The following is a 26,723-nucleotide window of genomic DNA, read 5'->3' on the forward strand; positions in this document are numbered from 1 at the left end:
GCAAAAAGTACATAGCCTAGTGGCAATATAAATCAATTGATTGAACATGAAATTGAGTTCAATATGATTGAAACACCCTACATACATGGGCATATAAAGGCTATGTTTTAATACAGTCATCTCGGTTTTCGTTTGAAGCATAATTGTATCCTACACTTGTTTATAACAATTGCAGATACTTCGGCAACTTTTTTTTTTTTGTCAGCTTCGTTCTGATGTTATCCGCAGTCACAGACAGACTAAACATCTTGATTCTATGTTTAGCAGAGATCTTCTGTAATTGAAGGGACGCGGATGGGCAAAAAGCATCAAACCATGTACTTCGGCTGCTCTATTAGTGGTCTGGATTACTCGTAGATGTGCAAAGGTTTTTAAGAGCGTTTTTAATTAAGAGCCACGTTACCAATGAGGCCTCTGGGAAACGACTCGGCTAAGTAGATTGTAGTAAGGATCATAAGGTTACGAAGGCTCTGGGAAACTCCACTTCCAAATAGGGTATAGCCTAAAATATTGATGTTAAGATGTTTGTGGTTGAACTGTTCCTGCTCCCCCCCCACCATATTTAAAAAAAACTAATACAAATACAATGGTTTGTGTCGATGTCTTTATTTTCAATCAGGCAGGGATGTCAGAACATAATAACTTGTCTGGGGTGCATTTAGAAGTACCGACTGCCCATTGCTGCGACAACCACTTTCATGAACTTCTGCCAGGTTGCCTGGATTTCAGGAGTGAAAGCGGCTCCGAACTTGGCGGCAATGACAATTGTGAGGACGTCAGCCAACACCTGTGGACAAAAGACAAAGGAGGAAGATGTTAAATAAGACTGACGGTTTTGTTTTACCTTTGGAATTAGACGTGTTGCTCTGATTGTTATGTGTGTAGGCTTACATCAGTAAAGCCTAAAATATAAGCCTATTTCTCAAGACAGAAGGCATACCCTGAAATTGTCGGGGTCAACGAAGAGTTTGTTAGCGTGGGTCTCGCTCAGTGACTTGTATGTGGCCAAGATGTTGCCCATGTTCTTCACAGCTTTATCCAGAGCTCCACACACGACCTTGCCGTGAGCAGCAACTTTGGGGTTGCCCATGATTGCTGCGGCAGTGGACACATCTCCGAAAGAGCCGAAATAACGCTGAGTCCAGGGGTAGACGATCAGGACTCTGTCATTGCAAGAACACCGAAATATGTGGATTATTTTCAAATCTATTTCAATTATATGCCTAGTTAATAATCTAATATGCGCCATTCAAACTTAATATCAACTCAATATTAATAGTAATGATAAGATAACAGGACAAGTATAATATTGTTATAATTACTCATGATCATCTCCACTATAAATTATATTAGATTATATATTTGAATGAGGCTGAAGCCATGACCTACCTTGCCAGAGCCAGTGGTCCGACCTCATTGATATCTACTTTGCCCCAGACAGCACTGATGGTGCTCTTCTCGGCGTCTGTCCAGTCAACCATGTTGTCAGTGTTTGTTTTCCGGTTTTGCAACAAGATAAAACAAATTGTCTTGTGTAGGGAGACACTTTGTCTGCAACTTATATTTATGAGTGCACTCCGCCCACTGGAGGCGGCGCATATGATTGGCTCTGGTAAAGATTAGTATTGGCCAAGTGAGCGCTTCAGCTCTCGAACTTGATGACATCAATTCTAATAATTTATCTGTTAAACAGTAAATGTTAATTTATTAATTGTTACAGAATCAAGTCTGTAGGTTAGATCCTAAAAGCTGGAAGCATATGTAAATAGGCATATACAATTTTCTAGATTACCAACGTTTCAAAATTCGCATGATCACTATCTAAAACAGTTGTAATTTATCCAACTGATGCAAGAATAAAAGCAAGGTTATGGCAAAACGCTTCCGAAGATTACATGTCCTTCATTGCAGTGTATAAGGCTATACAAATGAAAAAATAGAAAGACGCAATCAATAAAACAAATATGAATTAGAAACATGTGATAATTCCAGCCAATTCCGGCTTACTATTTGGCACAGTTTCTTATCTACGACAAAATGATGCCTGCCTTTTTTTTATCGGTGTATTCAGACCGTTCCGCCCATTTTAAGTGATTAATTTCAAGACATTACAAATGATAAGCAGGAATGTCCTGTATTATTTGCAGATAGGTGTGTACCCATGTCCTCGCATGACCTCTGTCTTCCTCTGACTTTTTTTTTCGATCATTCGAAGTCCAATCAACCTTTTTAATTGGGAATCATATCCAGCTTCCAACCCCAGAGTAGTCATATAACTGACTTGCCTCGTTAAATAAAGGTTAAATAAGAAATAAAAATGTGAAACACGTCACTTTGAATAAATATTTTCCAATTGAACGCAGGTCTTTGAAGGTGGATCTGATTTTTACAATATAATTTGCCAATGTAATATATATTAAATAACTCTACAATCAAATATATATATAGCCTACCTTTAATTATTTAACATGATGTAGGATAGAACAAAGTTTGCGTCATAATCTAGGCCAATACAATTTCAAATAGCCAATGAACTATTAATGAAATATTTGTATATTTTGGCAAAAGAAGCTTTATCTTTTGAATTAACTTATTGGAAATATATGCTCGATTAGGCTACTCTGAAAGATGTCCTTTTATGCAACGAAAAAATAAATAGTAATAATTATCTTTATAAAAATATAGTTGACATATTTTTCATCTGGTGCAATTGATTTAAATGCATTACATTCAGAATATCAAATTGTAGGCTACAAAAAGAAACTAAAAGTTAATTAGGCCCTAATGATGGATATTATTAGAAACATAGCCCTATGACATCTTATTGAAGGGTTTAATATGGAAATTCAAACTTAATATTTCATAAACGCCAAAATTATTATTTAACGTTATTTAGGATATAAAATGAAATTGCCAATTCACTATAAATGAAATATTTGGCTATTTTGGCAAAAGCAGCTGCAACTTTAGAATATAATATTGGAAATATACGCTTGATTACACTGAAATAATACGTTTTATGCAACAAAAAGAATAATCTTTATCAATCAAACTGTAAAATTGTTGCACCTGGTAGGCCTACAATTAATATGCATTGCGCAAAAGAACAAAATGAATGATGGATATTATTAGAAACATAGCCCTCTGACATCTTATTGAAGTTTTTAATATAAAAAGTCTAACTTAATATTTGATAAGCCACAAAAAAAGGTTAATATTTGATAAACAGATCTTACTGTTGGATTTTGACCAAGATGGTTGCAGTGTAGGGGGAGTGTACCCTAGTAGCTGGGCGTGTCTGCCGCTCTACTTTAATATAAAGGACCTAGTTGTATAGGCAGTCATCTTCAGTTCATTTCTCGTAGCTTTAACACACGTCAATCAATAAGGAGCAAAATGAGTCTGACAGCAAAGGACAAATCTGTGGTCAAGGCCTTCTGGGGCAAGATTAGTGGAAAGGCAGATGTCATCGGCGCTGAGGCTTTGGGAAGGTAAGCCTTGTTAATGAAAGAATGATGAGAATGGTTGTGTTTAACCTGCTGACAGCGGCCTATGTGCATTTTAACATTAAGTCAACTACTTTCATTACATTGTAGACAGACGATGGGAGAAAAACGATATGCGTAAAGCTTAGAAGTTCAGCATCTAATACAAAGGCCTATAATAGGAACTATTCTGTACCTTCCTTTGCAGGATGCTGACCGCCTACCCCCAGACTAAGACCTACTTCTCCCACTGGGCAGACCTGAGCCCCGGCTCTGCCCCAGTCAAGAAGCATGGAGGCGTCATCATGGGTGCAATTGGTAATGCTGTCGGACTGATGGACAACCTCGTGGGTGGACTGAGTGCTCTCAGCGATCTGCACGCCTTCAAGCTGCGCGTTGACCCTGGAAACTTCAAGGTTTGCCCCCAGATAACCTATTGTCTTTATATTGATCACTCTCGACATCAATTCTGTCTGTTGCTATGGCTTAATCCTTCAATATTAACTCTGAAAATATACTTTTTAGATTCTGTCCCACAACATCCTTGTGACCCTGGCTATTCACTTCCCTGGGGATTTCACTCCCGAAGTGCACATTGCTGTGGATAAATTCCTTGCAGCCTTGTCCGCTGCCCTGGCTGACAAATACAGATAAGACCATCATGTAAGTCCAAAATTGGACTCCAGTTCCCGCTCTGTTGTTATCACAAAATAAACAGGCAATGAATGAAGTTATGTCCTCTGTGTCCTTATTCAGCCCAGCCTCACATTCAATTCGCGCATATATGTACAAAATGTATTTCAGCAGATTTCGTGCGTTTTTGTGCATTTTTGGGGTGGTTCAATTCGTTTGAAAATACACGAATTTCTGTGCTACTTAATTCGTGCGAAAAGACACGAATTTAACCACAAGCCGTTGCAACAACCATAGACGCGATCGCCTGTATTTATTTATTTTACGTTATGAATATATAGATATTTAGTCTTTTTTTAACCATAAGAGGTTATATATATATTGTCTTTATTTAATCCCTATTAAAACATTGTGGTTTTATGCCTATATGTACTGCTTTCGATTTTTCTGAACAGACTTTTCAGGATAGAATGAATGTAAGCAATGCATGATGGTTAATGGTGTTTTATTCGGTTGTAGTTCCATGTATTTCTTAAAAAATAAACGTGTAAACCATTTTTATTGAACAGAATGTAACTGAAAATACAATGGCAGCCTTGCCATTGTCCATCAATAACAAAACATTTTTTTTTCGTATAACATTTGGGGAAACGTATGCAGTCATTGTAGTCTTACATTTTGTTGGCCAACCAAAATTACCAAAACGTTAACCCGTAATAAGGCTAGGGTGGCTGAGTGTAAATACATGGCTCTGAGTGTAAGCACCTTTTCACTAGAAACGTTCTTGTGTTCAAATTACCGTCAGTGCGAAATAGCTAGAAAGCTTTCGTATTTCCACTTGGCTGCACCTACGGTTACGATAACGATAAATCAAGTGCAATACCTGCGTCGACCTGTGTCGAGCAGCAAAACACCGGAAAGCTTCTAGCCTACCGGAAAGTTACAAGAAGAACAAGAATAGTTACCTCATCCGGTCATGTGACACTCTGGATGCCCCCTAAAAGCAATTTCAACCGTTTTGAAAAATGACGCCTGGTAACCCCAAAAAAATACCAGGTGCATGAAAAGTTTGGACCATAAATCACTCAGGCCATTGACTCGAGAAGAAAAAACATAAAATATTTTCCAGAAGAAAAAACCGAATAGTTTTTGAAAACCTCCATAAATCACTCAGGCCAGCACCCATTGATTTGGGGCGGTAGTATAGCGCTCCCAGAGCGGGTATGGAAGTCTGGATCCCCCCTAAAAGCATTTAAGGCTCTGTGTGTCTTTAAGCACCATACTTTTTCACTCCATCCTTGCTGTGTGTGTGTGTGTGTGTGTGTGTGTGTGTGTGTGTGTGTGTGTGTGTGTGTGTGTGTGTGTGTGTGTGAGAGAGCTTTTCTTTGACATCTGTTTAGCGAAATTACTGATTTACAGTTCATGAGGGAAGCTATAACTAAATACATATCCTGATCGGGGTATGCTTTTACAGAATCCTGAGTTTTAAGTCTATACGTTAAGAACTGACTGATTTACACAGGGTTGAATGCACTATATATCACAAACTGCTGGTTGGGTATGGCAAAACTCTTTTAGGGTGATTTTATCACTTCCGGTTGCTCCAGGAAGCTTAGAATCAACACAGGTAGATCTCATAGTGGCTTGATGGATTGTCATTGAAGACAGGTTCATAAGACATTCATAACCCACATAGGCTTCAGGTTGAATTTAGGGGTGCAGGCAATGTGTTCCTATGGGGTGAGATGTCATTGTAAACTGTTTGATGTAAACACCTTCTTTTAACTGTTAAGGGTTAATGCCACACGGTCAATGTTAGGCTTGCACAGAGACCTTAGGAACGTTCCTGAGGTCAAATTGTGCTTCTAAACCTTAACAGTTCTCTCTCTGTCTCCCAAAAGCAAAAGACTTGAAATATAGGTCAAGGGTCATCTTCTTGTCACTGTCGCTGCGCTCAGACCGAGCAAGCTACGGTCAAGCGGGGCATCTCGTTGAACTCGGCACGGCTATGGTGATGTCATTTTTAGTGGTGATTTCAGAATGCTATTTTGGTGGTTTTTCACTGTTGAAACATATTGCAAATCCACAAATGTCAACTAGCAAGTCAGTGTCCATCAGCCAATTAGATATTTTCAGACACCAAACTGATACCATCTGACTCCAAACTCACTTTTTCCAACTCGTTTAGAAGTCAACTATCACATATTTCAGAGCAGGCCCAAAATTCACAGCGCCTTCCATTTAAACCATAATAAAACAAATAATACGTAGTTATGTTCTAGCTGCGGGTCCAGTTTTCACATTATGTTTAGCCCTATGTGAGGCGACCTCGAATCCCAAGTTTCGGCTCGATAGGTCATTTGGTGCCCGAGCAAAACCTTAATTGGTGCTGAAATTCCACTTTTTTCCATGCCTTGCTACGGGGTCCTTGAATGAGCTATCGGACAGAAATGTCGGGGTCCGTCTCTATGGGCCGAGCCGGTTTCAATGCACCTAGTCTTGCAACTCTGGGACTTTTCTAAATGTCACCATTTTGTAATGCTCAAAATGAATTGAAGTCAATGCAAATGCACCGAGGCTTTTTATCGGTCCGAGAACCTTCTAGAGCAGGGGTGTCAAACTCATTCCACGGAGGGCCTAGTGTCTGCAGGTTTTTGGTTTTTCCTTTCAATAAAGCCCTAGACAACCAGGTGTGGGGAGTTCCTAACTAATTAGTGATGTTAATTCATCAATCAAGTACAAGGGAGGAGCGAAAACCCGCAGACACTCGGCCCTCCGTGGAATGAGTTTGACACCTGTGTTCTAGAGCCACATAACTCACCATGCTTAATTGACCTGAGCTCTAGAACAGGTTTGTAAAGTTTCAGAACTCTAGGTCTGACGGTTCTTTAAAAGTTCAAACAAAAGTAACTATTGCAGGCACTGTCTGCCTCTAAGCCCCTCAGTGTGTCACTCCATCCTTTCTGTGTGAGTGTGTACATTTTTCCTTGAAATCTGATGGGATGAATGACTGATTTACAGTTCATGAGGGTTGCCTATTCACATATATTAAGTTTTGGAAAGATTTGACTTTTTTAACCCTTCGAAACAGCCCTTTTGACACCAATTATGGCACTTCCGGTTGGCACAGGAAGCTGAAAGTAAACACATATCCTCATTGGAGTGGTCTTTTACAGAATCCTGAGTTTTAAGTCTATACGTTAAGAACTCACTGATTTACATAGGGTTGAATGCACTATTTCTCTCAAACTGCAGGTTGGGTATGGCAAACACTTTTAGGGTGATTTAAAATCGAATCTTTAGAATCGACACAGGTAGACCTCATAGTGGCCTGATGGATTGTCATCGAAGACAGGTTCATAAGGCATTATTAACCCACATAGGCTTCAGGTTGAATTTAGGGGAGCAGGCAATGTATTCCTATGGGGAGACATGTCATTGTAAACTGTTTGATGTAAACACCTTCTTTTAACTATTAAGGGTTAATGCCACACGGTCAATGTTAGGCTTGCACAGATCGGGAGGACCTTAGGAACGTTCCTGAGGTCAAATTGTGCTTCTAACCTTAACGGTTCTCTCTCTGTCTCCCAAAAGCAAAAAAATATGAAATTGAGGTCAAAGGGTCATTTGGGTCCTTCTTCTTGTCCCTGTCGCTGCACTCAGACCGAGCTAGCTACGGTCAAGCGGGGCATCTCGTTGAACTCGGCACGGCCTGGAGATAATGGCAATGCCATTTCAGGCTTTGTGTGTCTTTAAGCACCGTACTTTTTCACTCCATCCTTTTATCCCCTTTTCTTCGTGGTATCCAATCGCTAGTAATTACTATCTTGTCTCATCGCTACAACTCCCGTATGGGCTCAGGAGAGACGAAGTTCGAAAGCCACGCGTCCTCCGAATCACAACCCAACCAAGCCGCACTGCTTCTTAACACAGCGCGCCTCCAACCCGGAAGCCAGCCGCACCAATGTGTCGGAGGAAACACTGTGCACATGGCCCCCTTGGCTAGCGCGCACTGCCCCCGGCCCGCCACAGGAGTCGCTGGAGCGCGATGAGACAAGGATATCCCTACCGGCCAAACCCTCCCTAACCCGGACGACGCTAGGCCAACGGACCTCCCGGTCGCGGCCGGCTGCGGCAGAGCCTGGGCGCGAACCCAGAGACTCTGGTGGCGCAGCTAGCACTGCGATGCAGTGGCAGAGCTTCGAGACCCACTTAAAAAATGTTCGTCTGAACACACTGCAACTGGATCTGTAACTTTTTTTTTTTTTACTCCTTTTTGTGAACATGACCAATTTGTCAATGTACGATTTCTCTTAAATTACGATAGATAAATGGCTGGTTCTTTTTTTCCTGACACCGTATGCTTATGTACTTTGACGTGAAGCGGTCAAATTAGCACCCTACTTTACGTTTTTGACCTTTAATCCCAGAAAAATGGCCATAACTCAAAAAGCGTTGAGGCCTCGACGCCATCTTGTTCGGGGCCAACTGTCCATTACGTCTTCGAAATATTTTCCGTTTAGGAGAAAAGGCCACATGCATTTGCAATGTGCTTGTGCATTTGCAATATTATTTATTTTCCCTCTGGTGGGAATTTCCTAGACTGCGGAAAAATGACCAAAATGTGTTATTTTTATAAAACGGAAACCGAACGTCCGAGAGATTTAGTTTGATGACTTCCTGAAAGATCTCTCCCCCGCGCACGGCCCGACGCCGTCCGTGAATTTTAGAAACGTTGCAGGACGTCTAGTAAGGGACCTTACATTTGCAATGTGGCGTTTCTCACTAACCATATGGCGAGTGCTAAAATGTTCCCTTAAGGTATGGAAAGGCCTTGGAAAGGCCATAAGTGTAAGCCAACATAATTCATTATTTTACATTAACATGTAATACATGCATTATGAAGAAAATGGTGTAATTTAGGCTCCACGAAATATGAAATGGGTTATGAAGAAAATCGTGTATGGTTGCCTACATGACAAAAAGGCGTTCTGATTACAAGTGCACCAGTATCCAAAGTATTAAGCGAAATCAAGCACAGAAAACAGCATTGGCATTAATAAAACAATATTTCCCACGAATTAAGTCGCAGGTAAATGTGCGTCTTTTCTCAAAAATTCTGTTCAGCAAGTCTAAAACAGTACATATAGGCATACAACCACACATTTTAAAACATGGTTAAACAAAGACAACATTTCTGTATATTCATGACGTTGAATTAGCCATTAAGAAGAACAAAAATGAAATATAAATTATCGCGTCTATATGGTTGTTGCAAAGGCTTGTGTCGCCTACTGGTTAAATTCGTGTCTTTTCGCACGAATTAAGCAGCACAGAAATTCGTGTATTTTCAAACGAATTTAACCACCCCAAAAATGCACAAAAACGCACGAAATCTGCTGAAATACATTTTGTACATATATGCGCGAATTGAATGTTAGACTGTGTTGCCTTATTCCACCACAGTTCACCATCAAAGTCATATTTGAATTTCATCACTATCACATCTAGATTGAATACATTGAATGAAGAAAAGAATGGATTAAGTACTAAATAGTGCTTTGGGCGCACCATCCACTAGCTCACTATGTTCTTCTCCATAACTTTGGATAGCCTATCTAATACGTGTAACATGAATTTTGCTGACCTCATTTAATATTTGATGAATATGGAGTAGTTCCAGATAGGGGTTGGTAAACTGAATGGGCTATATGAAGACGGTAGAGGCACAATAAAAACCTATTCAGATATGCTGCCAAACATACCCTTGTAAAACTGACCATCCTACCAATCCTCGACTTCGGTGATGTCATTTACAAAATAGCCTCCAAAACCCTACTCAATAAATTGGATGCAGTCTATCACAGTGCCATCCGTTTTGTCACCAAAGCCCCATATACTACCCACCACTGCGACCTGTACACTCTCGTTGGCTGGCCCTCGCTTCATACTCGTCGCCAAACCCACTGGTTCCAGGTCATCTACAAGACCCTGCTAGGTAAAGTCCCCCCTTATCTCAGCTCGCTGGTCACCATAGCAGCACCTACCTGTAGCACGCGCTCCAGCAGGTATATCTCTCTAGTCACCCCCAAAACCAATTCTTCCTTTGGACGCCTCTCCTTCCAGTTCTCTGCTGCCAATGACTGGAACGAACTACAAAAATCTCTGAAACTGGAAACACCTATCTCCCTCACTAGCTTTAAGCACCAGCTGTCAGAGCAGCTCATAGATTACTGCACCTGTACATAACCCATCTACAATTTAGCCCAAACAACTACCTCTTTACCTACTGTATTTATTTATTAATTTATTTTGCTCCTTTGCACCCCATTATTTCTGTCTCTACTTTGCACTTTCTTCCACTGCAAACCAACCATTCCATTGTTTTTTTTTAGTTTTTATTTTACTTGCTGTGTTGTACTCACTTCGCCTCCATGGCCTTTTATATTTTTATTTATTTATACATATATTTGTTTGCCTTCACCTCCCTTATCTCACCTCACTTGCTCACATTGTATATAGACTTATTTTTTTTATTTTTTTTTCACTGTATTATTGACTATATGTTTGTTTTACTCCATGTGTAACTATGTGTTGTTGTATGTGTCGAACTGCTTTGCTTTATCTTGGCCAGGTCGCAATTGTAAATGAGAACGTGTTCTCAATTTGCCTACCTGGTTAAATAAAGGTTAAATAAATAAATAAAATAAAATAAATAAATAAATATGAACAAATATGTATTTTAGACCTACATGAATTAAAAATATTTTAATAACTTTTAAAAACGGTAAAAACAAAACAAGATACTTAATAGAATAGGCTATTTTGTATTTTCAATGCAGTGAATTTGGTTGGGGAAGTGAAATCGACTTTGAAAAACGAACACGTTGTGTTTTTCTGTATATACCACGCACTCAATCTGGATGTTCCGTGCCTCAACTTTCTTTCAACCGCGGCATTTTATAGTTTATTTTGATACATTAGTATTTAGGATTTTTTAAATTTTGTAATAATAAAGTATCCTTGCGCATCTCTGAACCTAAATGTCTGTAAGTTAAATGGTTTTACTATTTCGTACAAACATGTATTTTTTTATACATATGTGGAGATTTAGTCTAGTAGGCCTACTAGTAGGATAGTCTCTCGGGTTTTTGTTGCACGCCCTTTATCCTGATCGTTTTAACGCGCAGGCTTGGTTTTACCCGCAGGTTAGGCGCAGACGTAGCCTAACATATGGGGGAAAAGATTACACATGAAAGTATTTAAATTCATATGCAGTTTTGCACCGCAAACAGTGTACTCACTGTACACGTCAGAACCGTGGGATAAAAATAAATGGGGGATATAAACAGACAATGAAAGCTCTTACAATATTAGATTATTACATTTCTCTAAAACAGGTTATAGGTTGTTTGTGCACCACCAAGTTAGAACAGAAGAGGACTGGCCACCCCTCATAGCCTGGTTCCTCTCTTGGTTTCTTCCTAGGTTCCGGCCTTTCTAGGGAGTTTTTCCTAGCCACCGTGCTTCTACACCTGAATTGCTTGCTATTTGGGGGTTTAGGCTGTGTTTCTGTACAGCACTTTGTGACATCAGCTGATGTAGGAAGGGCTTTATAAATTTGATTGATTGTTGGATTGAACAGTATGCGAAATTAAGAGGTGAAAATAGACCAAATTATTAGGGTGAGGCACATTGAAGCCGTTTGGGTCTTTACCTGTCAAAAAAGATACACGACATATAACACTATTTGACGCATTAAATACAAGTTTAATTTGACACGTCAAATAATACAATTATATTATAGAATGTTGTGTGTGCTGAATTTGCACGCGCAAGCCAAGCACCACAACTACTATCAGTAGCACTGTCAAAGCTGTACAAAACAATTTGCCAAACAGGCAGAGATCAGGCCACGACCGATGTGTTTACAATACCGCTTTGGAGAAAATAGAACACATTATTAGGGTGAGGCACATGGGCTACTAACATCTTAATACACAACATTCACTAAGTATTACTTTCTTAGCTACAGTAAACATTTCTCCCTTGCATATTACATCATTTATGCAGCAGCATACAAGACATGTTTGGATTCCCCTTGTGAAGGCAGCGCAGCGGTCCTTGGTTGGCACATGTTGTCATCAAACTTTGTTAAAGTCTGGCATTTTCTGGATTTATGGTGGGAACTCGGGAAACACAGCCACTCCATTGAATAGCAGGCTAACGTTAGTGGTTATTGTTGAATTTGCGATTTCCAACTTGTTGTGTAATCTTTATGTCCAATGGCCGATGAGCACCGATACATGTTTTCTATAATTTCTCTTCATTATTTCTCTTCATATGACAATGATTACAAAGGATTTGCCAGTAGATTGTCAACTTGATGACAACTGATGACTGATGATCAGTCCAATCAAAGCTACTGTAGATATAACGTGATTTGATATCGTTCTATTTGTGGCCAATGACCTTGAGCCTTCTTGGATGGGCACTTCTAATATAACTCTATGGCAGAACCCAAGGGGCTACAAAAACATGTTTGTATGCCGCTTTATTAACTCAATTACATTTTTTGCCATCCTCTTTTCTTACCTCATCAATGAATATCCCATAGGCCTCTAGATTATGGACAGAGTATGTGTATGAAACCCATCATCAAAACAGTTTTTATCATTCCCCAATTTTTAGAGTGTAGAACCCATTTGCAATCAGTATAATTGCAGGAGAGCATTTTCCATAAAAAACAACACTTCAAAAAGATAAATGCTTTTAAATGTATTTTATTCATTTCAATATGTGTCGCTATGGCACAGCTTCCAGCCTAACAGACTGAAGTTGGAGTGTCATCTCTATTCCATATTGATGCTGTCGAGTGATGCTCTAGTGGTACTGTCTGCCAAGAGCGGACACAACGACAGCCAGGAACTTCTGGAAGGCTTCCTGAGTATCAGCACTGAAAACGACGGGACCGAGCTTGGCGGCAACGCACACGGTGATGCAGTCGGCGAGGAGCTGTGGAGAGTGGACGGTAAAGGAACCAGATGGAGAATGTAATATTGGAATAAGCTTTACATCGGCTCATAACGCTATTTAATTCATAAGACAATTTATTTTTGTATTTTGTTTCAGTTTGCTAAAGTGTAATACTCACCCTGAAGTTATCGGGATCCACGTGCAGTTTCTCGGAGTGCATCACACTCAGTGCAGTATAGGTGTTCTTGATGTCATCCAGGTTCTGCACAGCTCTGTCCAGTCCGTGCATCACGGTCTTTCCGTGCTTGGCCACGGCGGGGTTACCCATGATGGCAGCGGGTGTGGACAGGTTGCCGAAGGCGCTAAAGTGCCTCTGAGTCCATGGAGACACGATCAGAAGTCTAAAAAGAAATAAAACAGGCTGCCATTAAAATTATACTTCACAATCAATATGGTCTGTATCGCACCAAAGGTGAACACCGCGGTTTCCAACTACGCAATTAGTGCTAAATAGTCTAGGTAGCCTATTATCGTGTTATTATTTAATGATGTCTACATAAATATTATAAGAATGTACCTGGCCAGGGCCTGGGGTCCGATCTCATCCACGCTGATCTTTCCCCACAGGCCTACGATGGCACTGCGCTCAGCATCTGTCCAGTTGACCATGTTGACGTTTGTTTGTTGATTTTCGTTGGTACTTGCAAAATGTTACAAGGGATCCCTGAGCTGTTTGTCTCCTGGGACTTCCAATTTATTGATGTTCAGTATCTCCTCCCTGAACAGAACACAGAAAATGATTGGATGAACGTCTTGAGGGGGCAAGGTCCTCGAGTGTGGCACATATCGGCATTGTGCCAACTTCATCCCACCTTTAAAGATAATGCTTGGTCATTTAGGCGTTTCCAAATTCTAATTAAAACGGATGAAATAAACAAGTCATGGTTAGCCTTCAATAACACATGCGAACTCAATGATACAATCGAACATCATTTCAAAAAAGTAAAATGTATAGACATTTAATGGATTTTGGTTCCTTTAGCCATAAATGCTCTTTTAATTGATCGTTGTAATATTGGCATTGAATTGTAATATTATATTTATAGAATGCTAATTATTGATGTAAGTGTTTATTTAGGGAAAACCGTAGATTGGGAGTGAACTATTAAAGAAAGAGCATGACTCATGACTCAATGTGTTTTATCTTCATATTCAGACGGCCCCACCCATTTGAAAGTTCCATATTTCTGGTCTTTTTGAATGATTAATCGAAATTTCAGTTGGTGACGAGTCGTTTTATAGGCCTTCATCAGGGGAATTGATCAGTTCTAACTGGACACTACTCAATTTCAATATGAGCCGATTTCATTCAATGAAACTACAGCCTTTTGTTTAATTCTTCTGAAATAAAATGCATGTAGCCTACATGTTATTAAAATGCTTTGTGATAGGCACAGGCAACGGTTTGCTACCAGAACGAAACATTTCCATCGATTTTTCCATCTAACCTTTTGTAGGTTACAGAATGACATAGCTTATACTCACTCACCAATGAGTGCTGCAATATTAGACCTTAATATTAGACCTTAATATTAGACCTTAATATTAGACTAAACTTTAATTGTAAAGAAAATATTGAGGTATTAAGTGTTTCAAAAACCCTTTGTTATTCAATCTATATGAAATAAATGCATACATTGTTATGGCAACATTTTTACAAACGAAAGTATTATGTGCTAAGGTCATATGTTGGGCATTACACGAATTGGCTCGGTTGCATAATTATAAAGTAGAAAAAACATGAATCATGTCTTGGACAAATTCCCAATCAGAGGCGGGGCCGAGATAATATCGGGGTGTGCCTTTTCTTGTGCCTCAATAAAAACAGCCTCTGAGTTTTCCACGCTCACAAGTTTATATTCTTAGCATCTTCATTTAAGTGGATAAACGTACAAGACGCAGCTATGAGTCTCTCAGCCAAGGACAAAGCCAACGTGAAGGCCATCTGGGGCAAGATCCTCCCTAAATCCGATGAGATTGGAGAACAGGCTCTTTCCAGGTAATTACATAACGATGTATGATAAATTCTAGACTAGGTACATGTAGGCTGTTGAAATTATTAGCACAAAATTCCTCAGTCAATTTGGAAGCTATAAATACGTGGCCTAGACTCTTAGAAGAAAAGGTGCTATCTGGAACCTCATAGGGTTGTTCAGCTGTCCCCATAAGATAACTCTTTGAAGAACCCTTCTTGGTTCCAAGTAGAGAACCCTTTTGTTTCCAGGTAGAACCCCTTTGGGTTCCATGTGGACCCCTTTTCCCAGAGGGTTCTACCTGAAACACAAAAAGGTTCTACTTGGAACCAAAAAAGGCTCTAACTGGAACCAAAAAGGGTTATCCTATGGGACAGCCGAAGAACCCTTTTGGAACACCTTTTTCTAAAAGTGTATGTCGGCGAAAATAAGGGCAGGAGCCCCGAACGAATGATTATTTAAGATTCATTTTGTCTCACCTCATTGCTAATGTCCACGACAGGATGCTTGTTGTCTACCCCCAGACCAAGGCCTACTTCTCCCACTGGGCTTCCGTTGCCCCCGGTTCTGCTCCAGTGAAGAAGCACGGCATCACCATCATGAATCAGATCGATGCCTGTGTTGGCAACTTGGACGACCTTTTTGGTTTCTTGACCAAGCTCAGTGAACTGCACGCCACCAAGCTGAGGGTGGACCCCACCAACTTCAAGGTAAGATCATTTTTTAAATAAAATAACACAAAAAAAAATCAGAGTTTTTACCTGTGTGAAGGTGAAATAATCTATTTCCCTTTTCCTTTGCAGATCCTGGCTCACAACCTGATTGTGGTCATTGCCGCCTACTTCCCCGCCGAATTCACCCCCGAGCTCCACCTGTCCGTGGACAAGTTCCTGCAGCAACTGGCTCTGGCCCTGGCAGAGAAGTACCGCTAAACTGGAGTTCAGCTGTCAAGCTGTCATCCGAGGAATAATGTCCATCCAATATTGGCACACTGACAATAAACCTAACTGAAACTCATACCGAGGTGTTTGTTGTTTGTCATTTTAATTGTCTTACATTGTCTTGTGGTTTATATTGTAGGCTACATTTGGATTATCTTGTAGAATGGATTTGTCAAATCAAGTATAAAATAAAGTTAACAGCCTATTTCACAGTATTTCAAGGGCATTTCATAAAAATGATGCACTTCACACTAAATGTATATTTCTACTCCACCTTTGCATACACCTTGACATTAAAAAATCCCAAATGAATGTCCCTGAGACCAATATGTTGTGGGCAGACATTACTGTCCATCATGGACGTCACCAGGACCTGGCTTTCAGAGCTTTAGCCCGCTATGATTTGGGGTCAGCCCTGAATCTTTTGCGCAGCTGCAATGGTTTAAAAAAAAAAGTGTAGTCAACTGAATGCGCCACTTAGTTCATGGAGCTGTGCTTACTTGAAACCCCCGAAGTCATCCAACCATTGTAATTAGCAGTGTAGTGCTGCGGGTGCACAGCGAAGCGACGCTCTGCCACTTCTTAAAATGGTGATATGTCTCGCAAGATCACTTCATGATTGATTTGTATTCTACATAACAAACCGACTATAATAGCATGATAATGTCAGGCTACTGTTATACCAAAAACACCATGTCATTTCTTATGATAATTTAGGATGATTGTGCTGAAATGTTTTTTTTTAATTCTCATGTGGTGGCTGTGTTTACTCCGTTTGTTCTAAAATGTGATTAGTTAGGCCGGTTAGCCACCCTTACTTACATCATTCAAGAAAATCGAAATGCACATTCCCATGAAACTGATTGGGATCCAATGGTTGGCATGCATGCAGCATGGACGTTTCACCCGTGCAACGTGAAGAATTATCATTATCATCGACAGTGATGATGGCCTAATTTATAATAAGGTAGGCCTCATTTAGTGTTTTAATATTTAAAAAATTGAAAATTTTCCTTTAGCCACTTACAGTATTTGTAGGCATAGGCAATCATGCAGTTTGGATGATGCGTTGTATGTAGCCTACATTCTAGAATTATTTTATACAATAGGCTTCATGATGGTATGTGTTTGTAACTGATGATTCTAGCACCGTTTTGATTGGACAGCATCACTGCGCTGCTTTGAGACAAGGAACTCAGCTTGATAAATCAAGAAATCAATCAATGTCAGATGTTTGTTTTCACTGGATCTCCGTTTGGATGTTTGGTTACAATTAGACTGGGATATGTTCTCATGATCATTAGTTTAGTAATTGAAAGCAACGCAGATCTTCTATAAGCACACACATTAGGCCTACTGTATAGTCTACCCGATGAGCTTCCCTGATGTTTTCATGAACTTTCCAATACTGCTCTGATGCATTGCAGTCATTTAGTCTACTGATGCGAATACACATTTTACACTTTTCTCGTAGGCTAGTCACTTGACATATTTTTTACTGTTTAGAAATGTCATAAGGCCTACATCGTCTCAACAACAATAGAGCTGAAACCACTATTGGCTTCATTGACTTACTGAGACCACTTGTTGATAGATTATTTAAAATAGTATTGTAACAGTAGACCTAAGTACATAATAACCACATATGGCGTTAATGACCACAATCCATTGAATTATTAAGTGTTGATTCATTTATTTGGCCCTGGGGAGAGCACAGCGCATGGAAGAAAACACAGCGCTACAGAAAGGGGTCCTGGAAGTGATGCAGAGAAATTGGAATACATTTGCCAAATTTTATAATTAGGGTGAGTATTTGTAAAATGTGAAACTTTCGGAAAATGTTTTTTGCAGAACACCTTACAGAATCCTCTCATTGTCTAACCCCTGACACGATACCATTCTAAATAGCTTACAAACTCTTACAAAATAAAATATAAAGGGACCACCTTTTTTAAGTCCATACAGGCAAATTGGGACACCTTGATTGGCAAAGTGGGACACTTAATTCTTTATTGTAAAGAAGGATAAATTAAAGAGTATATGAGTAATTTCAATATTTTAATGATAAACTTAAATTATTCATACAAATTAAACGTATTAAAATATTTATTTATTTATTTTTGTGGAACATTAAGAATTATCATGTACAATAATATTTATTATAATCATTTTTCCTCTTCTTCTTATCATAATCATACCTGATTATAATTATATGATGTAGCCTGTATGTAATTGTATAGACTATAAATAAAATATAATGAACTTCATGTATCTGCTCCCGCTCTTCCCTCCCCATGCGCTTGAGGGCGCCAGAAAGCCTAGCATCACGCACTCCTGCCATCCATCACGCACACCTGCCTTCCCTCGTCACGCGCATCAGCGTTATTGGACTCACCTGGACTCACTTATCACCTGTTTATTTCCTCCCCTATATTTGTCAGTTCCCCGCTGCTGCATTGATTGTTTTTTGTCTTTGTTTTCTGTTTGCTAACGCTGTTCCTGTCTTGTTCAATGTCCGTTATTTATTAAATGTTACTCCCCGTACCTGCTTCGTCTCTCCAGGGAATGTTTTATTGTCACCAGAGTCAAATACCGCAAAATGAACTTTTTTATTATGGATATGAATATAGCTAGGATTTTTTTATGTTGGTGAGGTAATATCTTTCTAAGTAAAATGCAGCTATGCTATTTTTTTAGCAAGCTAGCTGATAGCAGATTTGAGGAAATATATGTTGTACATTTGATCCTATTTAGAAAATCGATTTCTGTTAAGAAAATATGTATTTCATAATCCCCAGGGAAATAAAATCTGCATTAAAATGGCCTAGAGGTTCCCAGTTTGACAGTATATATATATATAGGCGATAGGAATACTGCAACACTCTCCAAATGTCAATATTCTAAAAAGGTTAGGATAGAAACAAAACCACACCCTCGCCCTCCATTTGGCAAATCTGACAATAATTCTATCCTCCTGATTCCTGCTTACAAGCAAAAATTCAGCAGGAATACCAGTGACTCGGTCAATAAAAAGTGATCAGATGAAGCGGATGCTAAACTACAGGACTGTTTTGCTAGCACAGACTGGAATATGTTCCTCCCATGCCATTGAGGAGTACACCACATCAGTCACTGGCTTCATCAATAAGTGTATCGATGACGTCGTCCCCACAGTGACTGTACGTATATACCCCAACCAGAAACCATGGATTCCAGGCAACATCCGCACTGAGCTAAAGGGTAGAGATGCCACATTAAAGGAGCGGGACTCTAACCCGGAAGCTTATAAGAAATCCCGCTCTGACCTCGGACGAACCATCAAACAGGCAAAGCATCAATACAGGACTAAGATTGAATCGTAATACACCGGCTCCGACGCTCGTTGGACATGGCAGGGCTTGCAAACTATTACAGACAACAAAGGGAAGCACAGCCGAGAGCTGCCCAGTGACACGAGCCTACCAGAAGAGCTAAATAACCTCTATGCTTGCTTCAAGGCAAGTAACAAACATGCATGAGAGCATCAGCTGTTCCGAACGACTGTGTGATCACGCTCTCCGCAGCCGATGTGAGTGAGACCTTTAAACAAGTCAACATTCACAAGGCCGCAGGGCCAGACGTATTACTAGGATGTGTACTCCGAGTATGCGCTGACCAACTGGCAACTGTCTTCACTGACATTTTCAACCTCTCTATGTCTGAGTCTGTAATTCCAACATGTTTCAAGCAGACCACCATAGTCCCTGTGCCCAAGAACACTAAGGTACCTGCCTAAATGACTACCGACCCATAGCCCTCACGTCTGTAGCCATGAAGTGCTTTGAAAGGGTGGTCATGGCTCACATCAACACCATTATCCAGAAACCCTAGACCCACTCCAATTTGCATTCCGCACCAACAGATCCACAGATGATGTAATCTCTATTGCTCTCCACACTGCCCTTTCCCACCTGGACAAAAGGAACATCTATGTGAGAATGCTATTCATTGACTACAGCTCAGCGTTCAACACCATAGTGCCCTCAAAGCTCATCAATAAGCTAAGGATCCTGGGACTAAACACCTCCCTCTGCAACTGGATCCTGGACTTCCTGACGGGCCGCCCCGTAGGTAGTAAGGGTAGGTAACAACACATCCGCCACGCTGATCCTCAACACAGGGGCCCCTCAGGGGTGCATGCTCAGTCCCCTCCTGTACTCCCTGTTCACTCATGACTGCACAGCCAGGCACTACTCCAACACCATCATTAAGTTTGCCGATGACACAACAGTGGTAGGCCTGATCACTGACAACGACGAGACAGCCTATAGGGAGGAGGTCAGAGACTTGGCCGTGTGGTGCAAGGACAACAACCTCTCCCTCAACGTGATCAAGACAAAGGGGATGATTGTGGACTACAGGAAAAGGAGGACCGAGCATGCCCCCATTCCCTGTAGGGGAGCAGGTTGAGAGCTTCAAGTTCCTTGGCGTCCACATCACCAACAAACGATCATGGTCCAAGCACACCAAGACAGTTGTGAAGAGGGCATGACAAAACCTATTCTGCCTTAGGAGACTGGAAGGATTTGGCATGGGTCCTCAGATCCTCAAAAGGTTCTACACCATCGAGAGCATCCTGACGGGTTGCATCACTGCCTGGTACGGCAACTGCTCAGCCTTCGACCGCAAGGGACTACAGAGGATAGTGCGTACGGCCCAGTACATCACTGAGGCCAAGCTTCATGCCATCCAGGACCTCTATACCAGGCAGTGTCAGAGGAAGGTCCTAAAAATTGTCAAAGACTCCAGACACCCTAGTCATAGACTGTTCTCTCTGCTACCGCACGGTAAGCGGTACCGGAGCGCCAAGTCTAGGTGCAAGAGGCTTCTAAACAGCTTCTACCCCAAAGCCATAAGACTCACTTTAATATCTCTACCTACATGTACATATTACCTCAATTACCTCGACTAACCGGTGCCCCCACACATTGACTCTGTACCGGTACCCCCTGTATATAGCCTCGCTATTGTTATTTTACTGCTGCTCTTTAATTATTTGTTACTTTTATTTCTCACTTTAAGGTATTTTCTTAAAACTGCATTGTTGGTTAAGGGCTTGTAAGTAAGCATTTCACTATAACGTCTACACCTATTGTATTCGGCGCATGTGACGAATAGAATTTGATTTGATTTGCAATTACTTTGATTGACAATTACATCCCATTACTAAATATGTTGTAATGAGACACGGAATATCCTTTCTTAGTTTTTATAACTTTAACATTATTTACCTCAGAATCCTATGCAGTAGTGACCCGTCATTCAGGGCAGGTGTGGTAGAGCCCCACCTGTTTTATGCCACACATTTTTAACAAAAAAAAGATACACACCATCGGCCTCCACAATCCCCCGACCTCAACTAAAGTGAGATGTTTGGGATGAGTCGAACCGCAGAGTGAAGGTAAAGCAGTCAACGAGTGCTCAGCATATGTGGGAACTCCTTCAAGACTGTTGGAAAAGCATTCCAGGTGAAGCTGGTTGAGAGAATACCAAGTGTGCAAAGCTCAAGGCAAAGGGTGGCTACTTTGAAGAATATCAAATATATTTGGATTTGTTTAACACTTTTTTGGTTACTACATGATACCATATGTGTTATTTCGTAGTTTTGATTTCTTCACTATTATCCTACAATGTAGAAAATAGTAAAAAAAAAAAAAATCCTTGAATGAATGTCCAAACTTTTGAGCAATATTAGAGCTAATCATTCCAAGTCCACATGACTAATAACAATAACCTAATGGAAAATTACATCCCATAGATTTCAATATGATAACTTGAGGTTAGTTAATTTATTGTATTTACAAAACACTTTATGTCCTAAATGTTGAGGTGCCGCTTTTTGTTCAATAGTCATGCTGCTGGTAGCCTGTGTGATGAATTGATCCTTCACTTGATTGCAACTTGTGTATATGAACATCTTTGAGACAAGTCCGACGGCTCTATTGAACAAGGACAACCATAATTACTAGAGTTATTGTGCGATCTGCAATCGGCTAAACACAAAGGCCACAATAATTGCTACAAAACATGACTCCGTATATTTTTAGATCAGACAGCAGGCTCAAACAACCAATGACATCATTGGTTGAACTCTCCCAGGTGCAAAAATGAAATAAATACAGCTATAGCGCATAATTATGTCTGACACACCCTCTCATCACTCATAATTATGTAGTTTCCCTTTATTAAGAACATACATTGTAGATTAATAATATTACATTGTATTGTATTACACACTCTAAACTTATTCCACGGATCCCTTGGCCAAAATTAGTTGAATCTGTTGTTAGAAATACTGATTTGGTGATATGTCTGCGGACCCCCGCAGTACCTCCATGGACCACACTGGTTTGGCTTGATCCTCTGTTCCATATCTGGCCTACGGAAGCTCCACGACATGAACGTAAGATCTCATACTGTACGTTCTCTGGGGTTTCTGGTGTGCCCATAGAGAATGATAGAGGCCTCTAGTTGGCAAAAGGACGTTTAAGTATGGGAAGCGCCATTGAGGGCTTCCCCCATGCTTTTGCCATTTTAAAGTAGACCTAGTCAAAGTAGTCAACTGGGTGGTGATTCCTATGGGCTGTAGCCTCAATGGCGCTGCTGTCACAGACGCTAAAATGGCACAGATATGAAGAAGAGTCCTCTATCTATATCTATGAGTGTGCTTCTTTGATAACTCCATGGTATGCTTAGGTATCTCTTATATGAAAGTGTGAGAGTGCCCTCTGCTGGAGATTTGATTGAGGGGGGAAATTATCCAAGAACTGCTTCCGATAAAAAGAAAGCGCCACAAAGTTCCAGATAGTAACAGCAGAGGGCGCTACTAGATTTGTAATAGTAAGACCTAATTTCGCCTTGATGCGTGGCTGTATTGTACACATTTCTGACCATATTACAACTCTACTAATATGGAACTTATTAGGCCTATGAGAAACATGAAACGTGTCGTATCGGCTATTGAGGATCATTGTCAGTTTGCACTTGCCGACGAACTTACTTTAGTAGCCTGTAATCGTCCTTTATTGAAATTAGAGTGTTCTTAAATATCCATAGGCCTATACCCTACAGGCCAAATAGGCACAATCAATAAAGGAAGAGAATATGCCTAACTCCAAATCCTCCTTGCCAGTTTGCGGTCTATAACAATATGTTGCTATGAGTTAAATCATATTCAAGTGAGTGTGGTACTTGGGGCCCTTGTTAAAGTCATCGGCACAATTAACTTTACCAGGTACCAAGGCATTTTATCCAAAAGCCTGGTTGCCTCTGCCAAGAGGTTGACATTTGGCCACAAGTGGGTCTTTTATTTATTTATTTATATATAAAAAAAAATGATCCACCTTTATTTAACCAGGTAGGCAAGTTGAGAACACGTTCTCATTTACAATTGCGACCTGGCCAAGATAAAGCAAAGCAGTTCGACACATACAACAACACATAGTTACACATGGAGTAAACAAACATACGGTCAATAATACAGTGAAAAATAAGTCTATATACAATGTGAGCAAGTGAGGTGAGATAAGGGAGGTGAAGGCAAACAAAATATATATATAAATAAAAATATAAAAAAAGGCCATGGTGGCGAAGTAAATACAATATAGCAAGTAAAAACACTGGAATGGTTGGTTTGCAGTGGAAGAATGTGCAAAGTAGAGATAGAAATAATGGGGTGCAAAGGAGCAAAATAAATAAATGAATACAGTAGGTAAAGAGGTAGTTGTTTGGGCTAAATTATAGATGGGCTATGTACAGGTGCAGTAATCTATGTGCTGCTCTGACAGCTGGTGCTTAAAGCTAGTGAGGTAGATAAGTGTTTCCAGTTTGAACCCCATTGAAAACCTCTGGTTTGAATTAAAGAGGGCAGTCCAGTCCATAAGAGCAGATGAAGGATATCAAATGATCTGGAAATATTCTATATGGAGGAATGGTCTAAGATCCCTCCCAATGTGTTTTCCAATCTCATTAAACATTTGAGAAAAAGGCTACATTGTCGCTATCCTCGGATGGGGAGGGTGCTGGTACTGAAAACACGGATGCCAATAATGTTGACCCCTAGATTTTTATATGTTTTATTACTTGTATACTCTCTCTGAGCAATTATATTAGTAGGCCTATATGATGAGGAAAAAAAAGAAACCCGCATAATGCTCTTGCTAATATCACTGCTCTTTATTAAGCTTTACGTATCGGCCTCAAGGCCTTCGTGAACTAGAGAACTGATGTGCGAGTGCCTGATGAATTTGGAATATTAGTAGGTCCATAAAATAATATAATTGTCCCATTGTTCTTTAGCATACAATGTAGCTCAGTATTTTTTATTTTATACAGTATTTGGTGCAAATTGTATTTGTCACATGCGCAGACTACAACAGGTGTTAACTTTACCGGGAAATGCTTACTTACGAGCCCTTTCCCAACATTGCAGAGTAAGTAAGAAAAATGGGTGCCAATAATTTGGTCAAAAGTAAACCTTTCCATTCACATTATATTATCTCAGTAAAATCTGTGACGCTTGGCTTTACAGCCTACTAACACGACCCCGCCCATCGCTGTCTTTAGGGAGGAGTGTACTTTAAAAACGCTGCTCAAACAAAGTCTAAGTGCACCGGATTCCTTAACTTCAATTAAGAACCCTGTCAAAGCAACCTCATAGCCAGCAACATGGTTGAGTGGACAGACTGAGCGCGCCCCAATCCAAAGCATCTTCTCAAAGATGGACTACGATGACGTGGGCCCCGCGGCTCTTTCCAGGTAGGCTACCTTTAATACCCTATTTGATGTCAGCGTTATGGTGCCTTAAACACTGTTGCCTACAAATTATTGGAATTAGTCATGTTGTTAACGGTTTTCAAGGCGGGTTATTATTTGACATATGCGCTTAATTTACGCGTAATGGACATCTCCAAACGACAAAATCATTTATTTCTGTACGTTGAGTGTATGCATATATCACATACATATCAGTGTATGCATTTATCACGTATATTATTTCGACAAGTGTCTGGTCGTGTACCCCTGGACCCAGAGGTATTTCGGTAACTTCGGAAACCTGTACAACGCAGCTGCCATCCAGGGAAACCCAAAGGTCGCCGCTCACGGAAAGACGGTCCTGCAAGGACTGGTCCGGGCTGTCAAGAACATGGATGACATCAAGGCCACCTACGCAGAGCTGAGCGTGCTGCACTCCGAGAAACTGCACGTGGATCCCGACAACTTCCGGGTAAAGTTAAATGTTCTACTTCATACAAGGTACTTGCCTATCTATTATAATAGTGTGGCAGAATGGGTTTTCTTACATGTCCATGGCTCCTTTCGTTTGCAGCTGCTGGCTGACTGCCTTACTATTGTTGTTGCTGCGAGAATGGGTGCTGCCTTCACCGCTGATGTCCAGGGCGCTTTCCAGAAGTTCCTGGCCGTCGTGGTGAGCTCCCTGGGCAATCTAGAAGAAAAAGAAACGCACACCTATTTAGGCGAGGTGCTGGCTAGCGGAGTAGAAAACTTAAAAATAAAAGAGAGCCGCACACTTTAGGAGCTCAGATGCAAAAATATTTAATTTACCAACGTTTCGACAGGCAAGCTGTCTTCATCAGGGTACAATCACAGACACTGCGGGATGACTCGTTTATATATAGTGTCAAGACACACAGGTGTCTGTAATCATGGCCAAGAGTGGCCTAATATCATTGGTTAATTTCTCATATTAAAATGGCATAGAAAGAGCAACATACAATAAATACAAATGGATACGATCATAGACTCACTTAAGACCACACAAGCCTACAAACAACCACAATGGCAAAGTCACAACAATCACAAGAATGGCTTCAGATCAAAGTCCACGTTAAGACCGAAGGGAGCAAGGGTCTTTAAATTAAATATCCAAGCAGCTCCCTGGGCAAACAGTACCACTAGAGCAAACAGGACCACTAGAGCAAACAGGACCACTAGAGCAAACAGTACCACTAGAACCCCTCCACTCAGAGACGGACGACCATCAGAGGACCAACATTTGTTTAGAGGCACATGTTGTTCCTTCTACTAAAGCAAATAAAATCTTCCGCAAATGAATATTTTTGATCTGTGCCTTATTTTTCTTGCATGAACATCAATATGGTGGCACATATGGTAGACTATTATGAACTAAGTGTGAATATTGCCACCTTGATAATCAGATATTGATCATGTGTCCCGTGTGGCTCAGTTGGTAGAGCATGGCGCTTGCAACGCCAGGGTTGTGGGTTCATTCCCCACGGGGGGACCAGGATGAATATGTATGAACTTTCCAATTTTGTAAGTCGCTCTGGATAAGAGCGTCAGCTAAATGACTTAAATGTAAATGTGCAATATATACAAATATTTAGCAAATAACTAAAATATTTTCCAATGAACCACTGTCACGTTCTGACCATAGTTCTTGTGTGTTTTGCTTGTTTTAGTGTTGGTCAGGACGTGAGCTGGGTGGGCATTCTATGTTGTGTGTCTAGTTTGTCTGTTTCTATGTTTGGCCTAATATGGTTCTCAATCAGAGGCAGGTGTTTTGTGTTGTCTCTGATTGGGAATCATATATAGGTGGCTTGTTTTGTGTTGGGGTTTGTGGGTGGTTGTTTCCT

At 40.5% G+C, this 26,723-nt stretch overlaps 5 protein-coding genes across 6 annotated transcripts; 3 read left to right on the forward strand and 2 right to left on the reverse strand.

The window, feature by feature from the left end:
* Positions 1-590: 590 nt before the first annotated feature.
* Positions 591-1,597, reverse strand: LOC139565356 (hemoglobin subunit beta-1-like). The gene is made up of 3 exons (XM_071385627.1): positions 1,390-1,597; positions 941-1,163; positions 591-787 (listed from the first exon to the last, which is right to left on the reverse strand). The coding sequence occupies exons 1-3, from the start codon at positions 1,479-1,481 to the stop codon at positions 659-661; spliced, it is 444 nt and encodes a 147-aa protein (XP_071241728.1). The 5' UTR covers positions 1,482-1,597; the 3' UTR covers positions 591-658.
* Positions 1,598-3,200: 1,603 nt separating this feature from the next.
* Positions 3,201-4,215, forward strand: LOC139565363 (hemoglobin subunit alpha). The gene is made up of 3 exons (XM_071385635.1): positions 3,201-3,491; positions 3,694-3,901; positions 4,011-4,215. The coding sequence occupies exons 1-3, from the start codon at positions 3,397-3,399 to the stop codon at positions 4,137-4,139; spliced, it is 432 nt and encodes a 143-aa protein (XP_071241736.1). The 5' UTR covers positions 3,201-3,396; the 3' UTR covers positions 4,140-4,215.
* Positions 4,216-12,885: 8,670 nt separating this feature from the next.
* On the reverse strand, positions 12,886-25,553 carry LOC139565352 (hemoglobin subunit beta-4-like). 2 transcript variants are annotated; one of them, XM_071385624.1, is made up of 4 exons: positions 25,410-25,553; positions 13,672-13,872; positions 13,273-13,495; positions 12,886-13,133 (listed from the first exon to the last, which is right to left on the reverse strand). In XM_071385624.1, the coding sequence occupies exons 2-4, from the start codon at positions 13,761-13,763 to the stop codon at positions 13,002-13,004; spliced, it is 447 nt and encodes a 148-aa protein (XP_071241725.1). In that variant the 5' UTR covers positions 13,764-13,872; positions 25,410-25,553; the 3' UTR covers positions 12,886-13,001. The 2 variants fall into 2 exon arrangements, with proteins under 2 accessions (XP_071241725.1, XP_071241724.1); XM_071385623.1 differs by lacking the exon at positions 25,410-25,553 and having other exon boundaries at positions 13,672-13,983.
* On the forward strand, positions 14,974-16,144 carry LOC139565361 (hemoglobin subunit alpha-4-like). The gene is made up of 3 exons (XM_071385633.1): positions 14,974-15,153; positions 15,630-15,837; positions 15,931-16,144. The coding sequence occupies exons 1-3, from the start codon at positions 15,059-15,061 to the stop codon at positions 16,057-16,059; spliced, it is 432 nt and encodes a 143-aa protein (XP_071241734.1). The 5' UTR covers positions 14,974-15,058; the 3' UTR covers positions 16,060-16,144.
* LOC139565358 (hemoglobin subunit beta-like) lies at positions 24,723-26,181 on the forward strand. The gene is made up of 3 exons (XM_071385629.1): positions 24,723-24,864; positions 25,141-25,333; positions 25,436-26,181. The coding sequence occupies exons 1-3, from the start codon at positions 24,827-24,829 to the stop codon at positions 25,640-25,642; spliced, it is 438 nt and encodes a 145-aa protein (XP_071241730.1). The 5' UTR covers positions 24,723-24,826; the 3' UTR covers positions 25,643-26,181.
* Positions 26,182-26,723: the final 542 nt, after the last annotated feature.

This window comes from Salvelinus alpinus, chromosome 36 (assembly GCF_045679555.1).
Source record: "Salvelinus alpinus chromosome 36, SLU_Salpinus.1, whole genome shotgun sequence".
NCBI lineage: Eukaryota > Metazoa > Chordata > Actinopteri > Salmoniformes > Salmonidae > Salvelinus > Salvelinus alpinus.

Excerpts from the sequence above, each read along its gene's own strand:
- LOC139565356 (XM_071385627.1), bottom strand. The coding sequence starts at position 1,481 with ATGGTTGACTGGACAGACGCCGAGAAGAGCACCATCAGTGCTGTCTGG. Across the intron at positions 1,164-1,389 it reads GGACCACTGGCTCTGGCAAG|AGTCCTGATCGTCTACCCCT; the intron begins GTAGGTCATGGC and ends TTGCAATGACAG. Across the intron at positions 788-940 it reads TTGACCCCGACAATTTCAGG|GTGTTGGCTGACGTCCTCAC; the intron begins GTATGCCTTCTG and ends TTTTGTCCACAG.
- LOC139565363 (XM_071385635.1), top strand. The coding sequence starts at position 3,397 with ATGAGTCTGACAGCAAAGGACAAATCTGTGGTCAAGGCCTTCTGGGGC. Across the intron at positions 3,492-3,693 it reads GGCGCTGAGGCTTTGGGAAG|GATGCTGACCGCCTACCCCC; the intron begins GTAAGCCTTGTT and ends CTTCCTTTGCAG. Across the intron at positions 3,902-4,010 it reads TTGACCCTGGAAACTTCAAG|ATTCTGTCCCACAACATCCT; the intron begins GTTTGCCCCCAG and ends TATACTTTTTAG.
- LOC139565352 (XM_071385624.1), bottom strand. The coding sequence starts at position 13,763 with ATGGTCAACTGGACAGATGCTGAGCGCAGTGCCATCGTAGGCCTGTGG. Across the intron at positions 13,496-13,671 it reads GGACCCCAGGCCCTGGCCAG|ACTTCTGATCGTGTCTCCAT; the intron begins GTACATTCTTAT and ends ATTTCTTTTTAG. Across the intron at positions 13,134-13,272 it reads TGGATCCCGATAACTTCAGG|CTCCTCGCCGACTGCATCAC; the intron begins GTGAGTATTACA and ends CACTCTCCACAG.
- LOC139565361 (XM_071385633.1), top strand. The coding sequence starts at position 15,059 with ATGAGTCTCTCAGCCAAGGACAAAGCCAACGTGAAGGCCATCTGGGGC. Across the intron at positions 15,154-15,629 it reads GGAGAACAGGCTCTTTCCAG|GATGCTTGTTGTCTACCCCC; the intron begins GTAATTACATAA and ends TGTCCACGACAG. Across the intron at positions 15,838-15,930 it reads TGGACCCCACCAACTTCAAG|ATCCTGGCTCACAACCTGAT; the intron begins GTAAGATCATTT and ends TTTCCTTTGCAG.
- LOC139565358 (XM_071385629.1), top strand. The coding sequence starts at position 24,827 with ATGGACTACGATGACGTGGGCCCCGCGGCTCTTTCCAG. Across the intron at positions 24,865-25,140 it reads GGCCCCGCGGCTCTTTCCAG|GTATTTCGGTAACTTCGGAA; the intron begins GTAGGCTACCTT and ends CTGGACCCAGAG. Across the intron at positions 25,334-25,435 it reads TGGATCCCGACAACTTCCGG|CTGCTGGCTGACTGCCTTAC; the intron begins GTAAAGTTAAAT and ends TTTCGTTTGCAG.